The sequence below is a fragment of the Papilio xuthus genome, unplaced genomic scaffold (genome assembly GCF_000836235.2).
Source record: "Papilio xuthus unplaced genomic scaffold, Pxut_1.1 DF827461.1, whole genome shotgun sequence".
Taxonomy (NCBI): domain Eukaryota; kingdom Metazoa; phylum Arthropoda; class Insecta; order Lepidoptera; family Papilionidae; genus Papilio; species Papilio xuthus.
In genome coordinates, this window is record NW_013531188.1 from 2,193,819 (window position 1) to 2,206,278 (window position 12,460).

The following is a 12,460-nucleotide window of genomic DNA, read 5'->3' on the forward strand; positions in this document are numbered from 1 at the left end:
GTGTACTCATTGAAAATAATTATCAAATTTAAAACTATTATCTAGAATAAATGTGACTAAATAAGCTCCATATAAAAATTGATTTGATCAAGATCAATCTTAAATTGAATGTTAACATTATATAATCTGTGTCAACTGTTTTATAATTATTTTCTATGGTATCTATCAATCTGTCATTTTTTCAGGAGTTGTCATCAGAAGTTTTCCAAGTTTTCTTTCACAATAATAATTACTTTTCCTTGGTGATTTGGCGATACAACAATGGGCCTAAAAGAAGCCGCTATTTACTTAGATAACGAATTGAATACTTATTATGCCGGACAAACTGTAAATGGGAGGATTGAATATGTTTTTGATAGCCCGAAAAAAGTTCGAGGTATAAGAAATAGATTAGCAATCATTTGAAAATTGACCTATGAATCACTATTTATTAATAGCGATGCTGTTATGTTTGTATTGTTGTAGTTATGTGTATATATGACCGGTAAGTTTAAATCTGTCTGTTTATAGGTATTCAAGTAAAGTTTAAAGGTGAAGCACATACAGAATGGAGTGAAAGTAAGGAGGAAACCGATGACCAGGGCAAACCCCAAACGACGGATACTATGCATTCGGGGAATGAAGAGTATTTTCAAATTTCGTACTATATTCTTGGGAGCAATTCAGGTAACGTCATTATAACAGAACTATGAAGTTAGTTGGTGGTGTTCACCTCTTTTACAATTGTTTAATTTTAACATTAAAGTTTTGTAAATAATGTAACAGTAGCATATTCAACACAATACAATAATCAACGGTACAGTATACATAACTGACAATTATATTTTCATCAATTAAATCAAAAGTATGTTCATGTCATTTATGAAATTTGTCTGTAACTGAAATAATGTCACCGACACTGTAGTTACTGTAGTCATGGAGTTTTATCTTTAAGATTGTACATAAATTTTTTTTAAACTTATTTTTCAGGTAGTGAAATAGAAATACCGGCTGGTAAACAAGTTTACAATTTTACATGTGCATTACCACCAGTGCTGCCATCTTCCTTTGAAGGTCAACATGGCTATGTTAGATATACCATTAAAGTTATCCTGGATCGCCCATGGAAGTTTGATCAGGAAACTAAAATAGCATTTACTGTCATCAATGCCCTGGATCTTAATCTAAATCCATCTTATAAGGTAATTGTTAATAAGTTAAAATAGGAAAAAATGTTGAACCTCAATAAGTGAGAAATTATAACTGCTTGCTATAAAAGAGAAAATAAAACTATATACTTATTATTGTTGGCTCCCAACAGTTAACCTAAATAAGATTGAGACTCGGGTATCACCAAGTGAATTAATATTGTGATCCCTTGGACTCTAGCTTACCTAGGTTTAACTGTATTCCTTTTGAAACCATATAAAAAAATCTCAAGTACTTCTAAAATATATATTATTTAAGGATTCTGCACAAGGAGTAAATGGAACCCTTATTTTTAATACAAATATATAAGATTTGCGGACACTGCATTTAAGAGATTTTTGGTACTAATATTATTTCTTTCTAAATAATATTCCAGCCTATGAGTTTTAATCCACATATTGAGATTTCCATATGTTACTATAGTTGTATTTTGTTGATTCTAGCAACCAATTCATATGCAGATGGAAAAGACATTTTGTTGCTTTTGTTGTACATCCCTACCACTGTCGGTAGATGTGAGGGCTCCTGTCTCAGGATATTGTCCCGGACAAGTGATACCAATACAAATTGATGTGGAAAACAAGAGTAATGTGGAACTGACTCTTGTCAAATTATTTTTGAGGAAGGTATGGTTATTAGAATTATTTATTAAGTTAGAAATTTATAAAGTTTTTTATGGTTATTAATTTTTTTTGCAAGTATTTTTTGCTATTGTAATTTTATAAATCACAAATGTCATTGAATATTTATAATTGTGTAAGCTTTTTATATCAAAATAATTTTCTTAAGCCTTTAGAATAAAGTTTTTGGAAGATTTGTCACTTATAAAATTTAATTTAAATTTTCAATGAACCATAAATAAATAGATAAAGCATTACTTTTACAGTAGAACCCGAATAAGCGAGAAATCATTGTAAGCGAGTCATTTTCAGTCCCAACAGGCAACCTCCATAAGCGAGAAACTCAGGTTAAAGAGAAACCTCAATAGACATGTAAAATATCTCAGCCCTGTGGACTCATCCACTGCATTTGTTAGGATAAAATAAATATTTATCTAATTAAAATTTCTCTTTTAGGTTGTTACATATAGAGCTACAACTCCATCCACTGCAACAAAGAAGACCAAGGAAGTGATCTTGACCATTCAGCAAGGTCCAGTAGCGGCCGGGGCCACTAACCATTGGAGCCTTAGTATGGAGGTGCCTCCACTGCCCCCTTCCAACCTCGTCAATTGCAGCATCATTGATTTAGATTACGACTTAAAGGTAATTAGGTTTATCGTAATTATTTTTTTTTAATTTTGAAGTAATTTTCACAAAAGTTTATATTTTTATATGGATTCATTTGCACAAATTAAATTTATTAGGTCGTTAAAATTGTTAAAACTTTACCAACTAATCAGTTTAACATACATTGAGTTTGTGCATTTAGAAAATTTAAACACATTCCATGCTGCTATTTTTTTGTGTAAAATAACAAACTTGGTGAGACAAAACACTAAACATTTTTTGTTTCAATAAACAAATATTTATTTCAGGCTGAATGTGAGGTACCGTTTATGCATTTTAATATGAAGGACAAGAAGTACATTACTATTGGGACTGTCCCACTGGTGGGCATGAGTGGGCAAAGCGTGCCGTCCGCGCCAATGCCCGAAGGTGCCCAAGGCCAGCCGGCAGTGTTACCTGTTAGTCCTGGACAACCTAATGTTAGTATTTATTGTGCAGTCTAACTTGGATATTCTATTTCTCGCTTAAATAGGTTTTTTAGGCACAAAATAAAATAAAATTTTTGTTTCTTAAAGTAAAAGATTTAAAAATAAATGCGTGTCGTATATTGTAGAGCCTTATTTTTTAAATTCTTTAGTTTTTTTTGTGGTTATTGTAGATGCCAATGGGAGCAGGTGGTGCTGCACCCGGGGGATGGATCATGCCCACTGCGGTGCCTGGACAACCGCCTTACCAAAACCTATATCCTACGTTGAGTGAGTCTTTTAAAATTTTTTATGTTTTTAATCATATTCAGTATTATTATTCTTTGTTTCCATTAAATAACTTTCAGCTCAGCCAGTATACAAGGAGTCGCCGTACGCGGCACGTACGATACAAGACAGGGGTGACAGTAACCACGTGACTATAGCCGGACCGGCCAACTTCGCCCCATACTACCCCACGTACGGCGCTGTACAACCCCCACCATTACCCCAATAAAATACAAACCAGTGTATATTTGAGTTGTCACGTCGGGGATAAGAAGACTCTTGGTCACGACGTGCCAATTTGGGACGGGATTAGTATTACTATGGCTGCTCCTAATGGTTACGATTTTTTTTATATCAAAGCTTTTAATAGTAATGGTGCTTTGAAATAACTAATTGGCTTTAATTGATAATGGTGAAAAATGTATGCTATACAATTTGTATGGGATTTTCCTTTTTTGTATACATGTATTTGGTAAGTCTCTTCGACAATTATTGTGCGGAAATCATCTAAAATGTTTATCTAACAGTTACCAAAGTTAATGAAAAACCGTAAGGCCTATATGAATTCCTAAAAACTTTCAACTTTTTTATAATAGTAATTCATAAAATAAGCAAAGTGAAACATAAAGTTCTGATATTTAAGAGCTCAAATATTAGTTGCAGTAAGCACTTTCGTAATCCTTTTTTATATACATTTATTTACACTTTTTTTTTATTTTAATCTGCACGTTTTTAGTCTTCCTTTAATTATATGTGCTATTGCATATACAAATTTGGCTTTATACTTACATAATTAGTGCCAAAGCGTAACCTAATAATTTGTATAGTGGCGAAGTCTGTCTTGTTTCAAGGATCAAGGAAATTTTCTGTAACTGGAACACCGCGGTTTTCCGCGACTGTACTTATATTTTGTTTTAATTTTTTACACGACCTTTGTTATCAAATATTGTTCATGAGAAAATAATGCATAAAGTTGTATGTTCCGTCCTTATATTTACCATATTTATTTTACCATTTGCGTCATATTTATATTGAAGAAACTAAGAGGGAAAATTATATTATATGAAAATGTTGAACAAAAGAAAAGGAAACATTTATGGCTTGAAATTAAAAAAATGTTGAATAAATACTTGAAGCAATTGCAATATCCGTATGATTTGTCTGCTTCTCTTTTTTGTGATACTAAAATATACTTGGCTTTTCAAAAAATGTTGGTTATAAATTTTTGCTTTGTGCATACGTATTACCATTTTTAGTATTATTAGTTTTTATATTTTATTTTGGATGTTATACAATTTGTATTTTTTCCTTTTTCTTTGTTTTTTTTTAATGACAATTTTGTCAAGTTTAATGGTTTAAGGAACATCCTCAAAGTACAGTTATATTTTGCAAAGTTATGTGAATAAGATTTTAACATGTTATTAAAAAAGAATGATCGATTTAATTTTCTTTACTGCTAGCAATTTTGCTACATGTTTTTTTAACTAACAAATAGTGTTAAGGAATCTCGTATACAAATATTATTTACCCTCGCAAAGGTGAATATTTATATAGAAATAAGTTGCTTATTCGCATTTATAATCGATTTTTTATTTTGTTTTATAATGATGTTTATCATTTTAACAAAAATATATTATGAAGTTATGTAAAAATTGAGTTTTAATTTGTCAGTCCCAAATTCATGTACAGTGTGATTCAAAATAAAGAAAAGGTTGATGTCAGTTTGTTGTGTGGACAACCACGGTAAGTAATTTGTGCTACAATTTGTAAATATTTATTTTTTTGTTGGTTAAAAATGTTTTTTTTACTATTTTGTATCGCATATGCGCAGTCTTAAGGTAAGTATGGAAAAGGGCGCCGTGTCAGCAGTGATTAGATACAGGCTGATCATTGATTACACATGTAAATTACTATTAACATTTATTTATTAAAAATAAGACCAAATTGATTTTTCCAAAATATATCCCATATATATTTCATAATTACTATATTTTGTTGTGTAAATATGTTTTCAACATTCATGCAATTCGAAGACGAACGAAGACAAATTCATTTTGTTGTAAACATTAATTGATTTTTTTTAGTGTTTCACTATAAAAGTTTTTTATTTCTGTCAGAAAGTTTTTCAACGATTTTTTGTATTAGCATACAATTGAGTAAAGTGAAATGGGTATACCTGATACTTGAATAAAATATATAAAGTTTGGCGAAACTATTTCATTTTAATGTGAAAATAAGTTGCTATACATTGCTAAAGTATGAATGGATTACAACTTGCCGTTCCCTAAGTTTTATTCGTACAATTCCACATGGAACATTTAGAAGATGACCGTTTGAGAAACACCGAGACTTTGACGTGATGATCAATGAACGTACACTTACTCCGTGGCATGTTTGACGAAACGAACAATTTCACAGAATCGACATTTGATAATTTGAACCGATAAACAATTTCCAAGACAACGTCGCCCGAACTTATCTCTATCCCTGTATCAGAGCCGTAGGGTGTCGTGTGTCGCGTCGTGTGGTGCGGCGGCGGCTGCGGGCGGCTCGCGGCGCTCCCCGTGCCCGGCGGCGGTGGCTGTGGCGCGTCCGTCGGCACCGCGGAGTGAGGTCTGATGCGGCTCGCTCCGTCCCTCTCAGTACTGGCTGCAGCGCGCGCGGAATCCGCCCTGGTACGACGAGTCTTGCGACAGCAGCCCGTCCGGCTGCGAGGGGCAGTCCGGTGCCGTCGACTCCTGGCTGAAGTCCGGCTGCGAGGCGCCCTGCGACAGCGACAGCGGCGGCTGCTGCGACAGCGGTTCCTGCGAGAGGCGCGGCGGGCGACGGCGAGCGCGCAGGGCGGCGCGCTGCGGGAACGCGGCGGGGGGCACGCCCGCGTGTGCGGACGCCGGCGCGCCCACGTACGCGAGCGGGTCCCGCGGCGGCCGCGCGCGGTCGTACACCGAGCCCGGCACCATCGCCTCGCGCGCGTCGAACATCGACGTAGACATGAAGTGCGACCCCGGGTTCTGCGAGTTGACGAGTTTTTTCGGCTTGGCGAACTGGATCGCGGACTCCTTGAGGTTGGAGAGCGGTCCCTCTGTGAGCACGCGCCGCTCCTTGTAAAATGCGAGCAAGTGATTCCACAGGGGCTGCTTGCTCAGCACCTTCGGGTTGCCGACCACGATGAGGCCGTACTTGGCGCGAGTCAACGCCACGTTCAAACGCCTCGGGTCGCTCAGGAAACCTATGCCCTGGTGTTCGTTGGAGCGGACGCACGACATAATAATGATGTCCTTTTCTCGGCCCTGGAACGCGTCGACGCTGGCCACTTCTATCTCCTGGTAGAGCTTGGCGTGCAGGCTGCCCTGGTACTGCATGTGCTGCACGAGGTACGAGCGCTGGCCCTCGTAGGGGGTGATGATGCCGATCTGCTCAGGGCGGACGCCAGCCTTGAGGAATCGCGTCGTCAACTTCTCGACGTTGGCGGCCTCGGTGCGGTTCAGGTACGAGGTGCCGGAGCCGGCGATCTCCTCCTGTCCCTGCGTCACGTAGAAGAACATGGGCCGGTCCGGTCGCGGCCACGGGAAATCTATTTTATGTAGTCTTCTATCCTCTGCACTCACGCCGTTCTGAAGGGAGCCCTCGTAGAAGAAGTCGGAGGGGAAGCGTGACAGCTCCGGGTGCATGCGATACTGTACTTCCAGGCGGAAGGGACGGATGCCGAGCACGACGAGACGCTCGAAGAGACTCTGGCTGAGACCGGCCTTGGCCGCCTTCTTGCACATGACGACGGGGCCTAGCTGGCAGTGGTCCCCCACGAGAATGAGCTGCCGGGCGCCGAGCACGACGGGCACCATGCACTCGGGCTCGGTCGACTGCATGCCCTCGTCAATGAGGATAGACTGGAAGCGCATGCGGGCTACTCGCGGGTCTCCGGCGCCCACGCAGGTGGTGCAGACGACGTCCGCGGCGTCCAGCAGGCGCCTCTCGGCGGCGCGGCGCAGGGCGCGGTAGCGGCGCTCGTCGCCGGCTGCCAGTTCGCCCGCCTCCTCCTTCAGACGGGTAAGCTTCCGCAGCTCCGAGTCCGCGGAACCGAGTGCGCGCGCCTGCTCGTGCAGTGCCAGGAACGATACCGAGGACTCCATGGCCTCGCGCGACTTTGCGCACAGCCGCACCACCTTGAGTCCGGTTCGGTGTATCTTCTCGGTGAGCTGGTCGACTGCGGTGTTGGAGGGCGCGCACACGAGCACCGGTCCGCCGCTCTGCCGTACCAGCTGGTACACGATCGTAGCTGACGTCACAGTTTTTCCAGTGCCCGGAGGACCTTGGATCAGCGATAGAGGGCGTTGAAGCGCATGTTTCACAGCATACACCTGTGGTATAAGTTAATAGATAACAATTTTTACACAAATTATGGATACAACATTGTCCAATGTCTTGTATAGTTTGGTACCTGTGATCGATTTAGGTCAGGCAGGTTGGGTGCGCTGAAGTGCTTGGGCAGGTGCACGCGGAACAGCACCTCCTCCACCTCGTGGCCGAGCAGCCGGCGGTAGATGTAGCCCGACACAGACGACTCGTCCACCGCGAACTTGCGGAGAGCGAGCTGCATTCTATTGTTAATGTGAAAAAAACAGAGATAACGTTTCAAATATCATGGCGAATAGGAACTTCGTACGAGGTGTGGGAGCGTTAAGTGATGTGGGGGAAAAAATATGACCTTATACCGCGAAATAGATTAAAAAGTTCTATACAATAATGGACTGTCGTATGTATTAATATCAGACAAATAAAAGATGTGAGAAGATTTATACAAACCGATCAAATGAAGTACTCTTCCAGATGAAATCGACCACAAAGTTGGATGTACATTCCAAAGGCGCTCCAGCACCGCTCTTCAGTTCCAGACCCACGTCATCACCATAGTTATCGGGCACCTTGATGACATGGCCCACACCTGACCAAGTCTTATGCAATTCACCAACATATCTGTAATAGTAACATTAATATAAAACAGTTGAAGAGTTTATCTGTGCTAATTTGTAAGATTATCAAAAAATATATTATTTTTTTCGCATTAAAAATCCCAATTATAAGATACTAGTTGTCGCCCGCAACTTCGTTCATCTGCATTAAAAAAAACTTAATAAGTAGCCTGTGTTCTCCCAGACTATGTATGTTCTACTTCTGTGCCAAATTTCACCTGGATCCGATGAGCCATTCTAGAGATACCTTCAAACAAACATCCATCCATCTAAACATTCATATTTATAATATAAGTAAGATAAGATTTAATATAACTTTTGTAACTTAAATATATTTTATTAACTAATTAAATAAAATCAATTGCATAGACACCTTAATCGGAGTTCATCTCCATGCATTAGTTTCATGTCGCTGTCAGTTTTAGCGAGAGTGAAGAAGGCAATTGTCTTCTTATTTAAACCAACGTCCCAACGTACTTCGATGTTCTCCTGTGTCTGCGACTCCTTCAGCCTTTTGTCATAATCTGCTTCTAATTTTACAAGTGGTCCAAATATATTTTGGTACTGGTAACCATCTTCATATCTGAAATTGTACCATAAATTTCAGTAACAAGAGCAAGTTAAAATATTTCAAGCCTCTTACTTCTTATATCTTTGTTTCTCTCTAATAACCACACATGTGGCTATTAGAGAGAAACATAGAGCAGATAATCATATGGTTAAAAGTAAAGTAATCTTGGTTATGGAGACCAAAGAGTATATTTCCATAGAACGTCACAAAGAATAAAGGACTTATTTTGACTGTACTTAATAAAAATTCAATGCATGTATTTTTTTTTAGAATAAACAAATTAAAATTTATATTTTACCGTAGCAGAACTTGATGGGGTTCCTCATCTACTCCAGGTTTCTCCAGATCTTGAAATGTCGCATCGACATTGTCTCGCCAAAGTTCCTCCAGACGACCGATTTGTTGTGGTGACACCTAAAAAATTTATTATTCATCAGCAATTTCCTTAGATTCTTCATTTAAAGATTGTTTAAAGTAATAAATATATTATTTTTGATTACAGTTAATTTGACTTACTTGACGTGCTCTCATTTGCTCTGTTTCAGAGGGGACTTTTACCAGCCATGATAAAAAGGCACGGTCAGCTGAAAAAAGGTTTAATTTAAAAATCATAAAATCTTTAGTAGATAAATAATTTGTAATATAAAGGCTTACAAATCAATGGTTTCCATTGTTCTTGATCCCAGTTCATGTCTTTCAATGAACTTTGAGCTGCACATGGTTGGCTAAAAATAAAAAAAATATTTTTTAATTATCAAGACAAACATGTCTGCTTTTAATAAGTCTGTGCTTACAGCATTAAAGGTTAAATACTATTTAGATTTGTATTAATTCCTCATTTCCATGTAATTCAACTTTACCCATGTGATTTTATAATTATTATTATGAAATATAATTTGCCATTATGCAACAAATTAGGCAGTAACATGAAGACAAGCTGTATGACATCAAAAGCAGTAAAAAACAGATTCTTTTATTACCATATTATATTTGTCTTTTAGTTACACTATCATACATACTATTTGGGGAATCACCACTATTTTTATCTTTAAAGTTTGCTTACTTTTCTATCTAATTATTTTACAAATACACTTACCGACATAGCAATACCACAACAGAGTCCGCTTTAGCAGGTATGAAACCCAGAACAAATACATTCCTCGCTCCACATGAGTAGCACTCGAGTAATGTTTCACCGAGAGGCCCATCTCTATGCAATGCTGCTTCCTTATGCTTAGCTCTCACTAGATGATTGATGATATGAGAACCAGATGTATTACCACGTCCGTTACAAAACCTAAGAAATTTATATATCATTAAATTTTTTATTTATATTTTTATTACAGTCAGAGAAGGCAAACCTAGTTAAATACAATATATTAAAAGTATAAATACATTATTGTGGAATTTAAACTGATATAAAATAGTGTAACTCCGATTGCAAAATCCCATGGATCAAGCAAATATCCTATTTATTTATTAACATGTAGTATTGTGGATGTAACCATTCACATCTATATAAAAAAACACATGTGACACACAAAATGAGATATTTCAGTACTGATAGTACTGTTTGTCTTCAAAATAAAGCATTGTTTTGTTATATTTGTGTTACTTACCACTTGTTACATATGTTACACATTACCACAGTGGCGGGATCGTGGATACCACAGTATTTGCATGCGTGTTCTGGTAGCTCCTTACTTCCATACAAAGCCTCATCTTCCTCCTCAAATTGCAATTCTGCAATAGTATTAGTAACGCCAGTGATCTTAGAACTTAAATCTTGACGTCCTAATCCATTCACCTGGAATAAAATAATAAATTAGAAGTAACGTAACAGGTGACATTAAGGTTATGGAATTCATAAGACCACTGAAGATTTACCTGGTTCGATGAACTTAAACCATGATCGTGTTGTGACGCCTGAGTTTGGCTTTGTGATGGTAATGTAAAATCCGTGAATTCAAATTCGGACCCCTGCGTATCAGCACCAATAAGATCCGCTTCCTCCGTGTCCAAAAACGTTAGAGTTTGAGAACTCGGTCCGTATGCGTCGACACTCATTTTTACAAGATATGTTCAGGATGGTGAAATGAATAAAAATGTCTCAAAAAGGAATATGATGCACAATTAAACCAACATCCCATAACAACTACGTAATAGTCAAACGTGTTGCAGAGGATGATGTTGATGATCAAGAAAGTTCGCCATATTAGAAGTAATATAACATATGGTTTGTTTCCGTCAGCAAACTCAGTAGTGATTGGCCATTCAGAACGAGTGAAATTAAAGCCACCAATAGAATTGTTAGAATTCAATTTTCAGCCAATGACATTAGTTGATGACGAATAACCATAGACTAAATTAAACTTTCAAAAAAAGGTATGTCAAAGAGTTACAACCATTTATTGCGACAAATTTATATTATATACTCTTTGGTATGTATGTTATAGTTTGACCTCGACTCACCTCGACTACTTGTAATAACGTAGCTATTTAAGATTTAGGCTTAAATAATTTTAACCAGAACAGCAATGATCATGAGGTGTCTTTCAATATATATTCTTTCCCGTAATGTCACCGAAATACAGTTATTACAGCCTGGTTTATATAATACCAGTACAGTAGCGCTAAACACTAACTGGCGCCAGTGAGCCAATATAGTCTTTGCAAGGTCAACGCTTCTGCCCTACTGTCAGCATAATATAAACCAGGCAAATTGTTCCTGGCTCCAATTGAATGGCCACTAATCACCGGAGACTATAGATGGTCTATTCACAGGATAAACATTCTTTACTTGAAGGTTTTTCAGTTCCATAGGTTTAAAAGTGAAAGATCTGCTGAAAAATATTGATTCCACCTGAAAGTCATTTATCGTTATTTTTTCCAGATATCGTTAAGCATAGTGGCAAAAATTTATCCTTATTTTTCATTTGTCAGCGATAAATTACAATAATCGTAGCATATTTAATAACGTTATTAGGTAAATAACTGTTAGTGTTATTTAAACTGTGGTTAAACCTTGAAGATACAGTTCATTCTAATAAAGAGAAAGTCTTCTTTTTACTTAAAAAGACCATTAAGCTGAAAAACAGCGAATATTGAACATAATTACATATTTTAGCCATTTACCGCGTTTACTGGAACAAGAGTTCTCCCTAGTCGACTATGTCTATTTTCGGCTTGTCAGCAAAGTTGGCACTAGTTTCTGTAAATATAGGTCGTATCGACAGAGTAATGACATTGAATTAGTTGTTAGATTAATAGGTTTAATGTTGCTATTGATCGAATTTATTTGAAACTTGGCAAACGGATACTAACAGCGGTAGAGCCCGTAATACCTTTTTTTCGCGAATAGGTCGACTCGACAGGCAAAACTGGCGTGAAGTGGAAGCATTTTTGTGTGTCTTCTAAGGAGTATGTTTCTGTGCGTCGCCAATTACCTATCTGCAAATTGACCTAAAGGTCTATATTACCAGGTCATAAAATTAAAAACAAAATAAGCATCTGCAAATGCAAATGTCTATGGGCACCGATCACTTCGACCTTTTGCTATAAAAAAAATTAGAGACTGGGTGTCGTAGTTACCCTTATTTATATTGAATCCGAATAATAGGTAGTGTATGTAATGAGTCTTGTAAAAGTTACATCTTTGAAAGAGTAAATTGTTAAATCTTTTTATATATATAGTGAAATTAAAGTTATTTTCATAGGCCATTGTTAACATTTTCAATTTTCTCTTTTTAA

At 37.7% G+C, this 12,460-nt stretch overlaps 2 protein-coding genes across 2 annotated transcripts; one reads left to right on the forward strand and one right to left on the reverse strand.

Annotated features, from left to right (window-relative positions):
- The first annotated feature begins 171 nt into the window (after nucleotides 1-171).
- On the forward strand, nucleotides 172-4,222 carry LOC106119530 (arrestin domain-containing protein 3). Its single transcript, XM_013314574.1, has 8 exons — nucleotides 172-376; nucleotides 511-666; nucleotides 970-1,181; nucleotides 1,632-1,814; nucleotides 2,265-2,453; nucleotides 2,726-2,896; nucleotides 3,076-3,172; nucleotides 3,250-4,222. Exons 1-8 carry the CDS (start codon nucleotides 262-264, stop codon nucleotides 3,396-3,398), a joined length of 1,272 nt encoding a protein of 423 aa, XP_013170028.1. The 5' UTR covers nucleotides 172-261; the 3' UTR covers nucleotides 3,399-4,222.
- A 1,156-nt stretch (nucleotides 4,223-5,378) lies between these two features.
- On the reverse strand, nucleotides 5,379-12,209 carry Upf1 (Upf1 RNA helicase). Its single transcript, XM_013314451.1, has 10 exons — nucleotides 10,598-12,209; nucleotides 10,330-10,517; nucleotides 9,807-10,007; nucleotides 9,365-9,435; nucleotides 9,227-9,294; nucleotides 9,009-9,124; nucleotides 8,513-8,722; nucleotides 7,973-8,143; nucleotides 7,608-7,767; nucleotides 5,379-7,527 (listed from the first exon to the last, which is right to left on the reverse strand). The coding sequence occupies exons 1-10, from the start codon at nucleotides 10,775-10,777 to the stop codon at nucleotides 5,809-5,811; spliced, it is 3,084 nt and encodes a 1,027-aa protein (XP_013169905.1). The 5' UTR covers nucleotides 10,778-12,209; the 3' UTR covers nucleotides 5,379-5,808.
- Between the last annotated feature and the right edge of the window lie 251 nt (nucleotides 12,210-12,460).

Coding starts and splice junctions, on each gene's coding strand:
- Upf1 (XM_013314451.1), bottom strand. CDS start 10,777: ATGAGTGTCGACGCATACGGACCGAGTTCTCAAACTCTAACGTTTTTG. Junction 9,436..9,806: donor GTTGTGGTATTGCTATGTCG/GTAAGTGTATTT, acceptor TTTTATTTTTAG/CCAACCATGTGCAGCTCAAA. Junction 8,723..9,008: donor CCCCATCAAGTTCTGCTACG/GTAAAATATAAA, acceptor GTACAATTTCAG/ATATGAAGATGGTTACCAGT.
- LOC106119530 (XM_013314574.1), top strand. CDS start 262: ATGGGCCTAAAAGAAGCCGCTATTTACTTAGATAACGAATTGAATACT. Junction 377..510: donor TAGCCCGAAAAAAGTTCGAG/GTATAAGAAATA, acceptor GTCTGTTTATAG/GTATTCAAGTAAAGTTTAAA. Junction 3,173..3,249: donor AAACCTATATCCTACGTTGA/GTGAGTCTTTTA, acceptor AATAACTTTCAG/CTCAGCCAGTATACAAGGAG.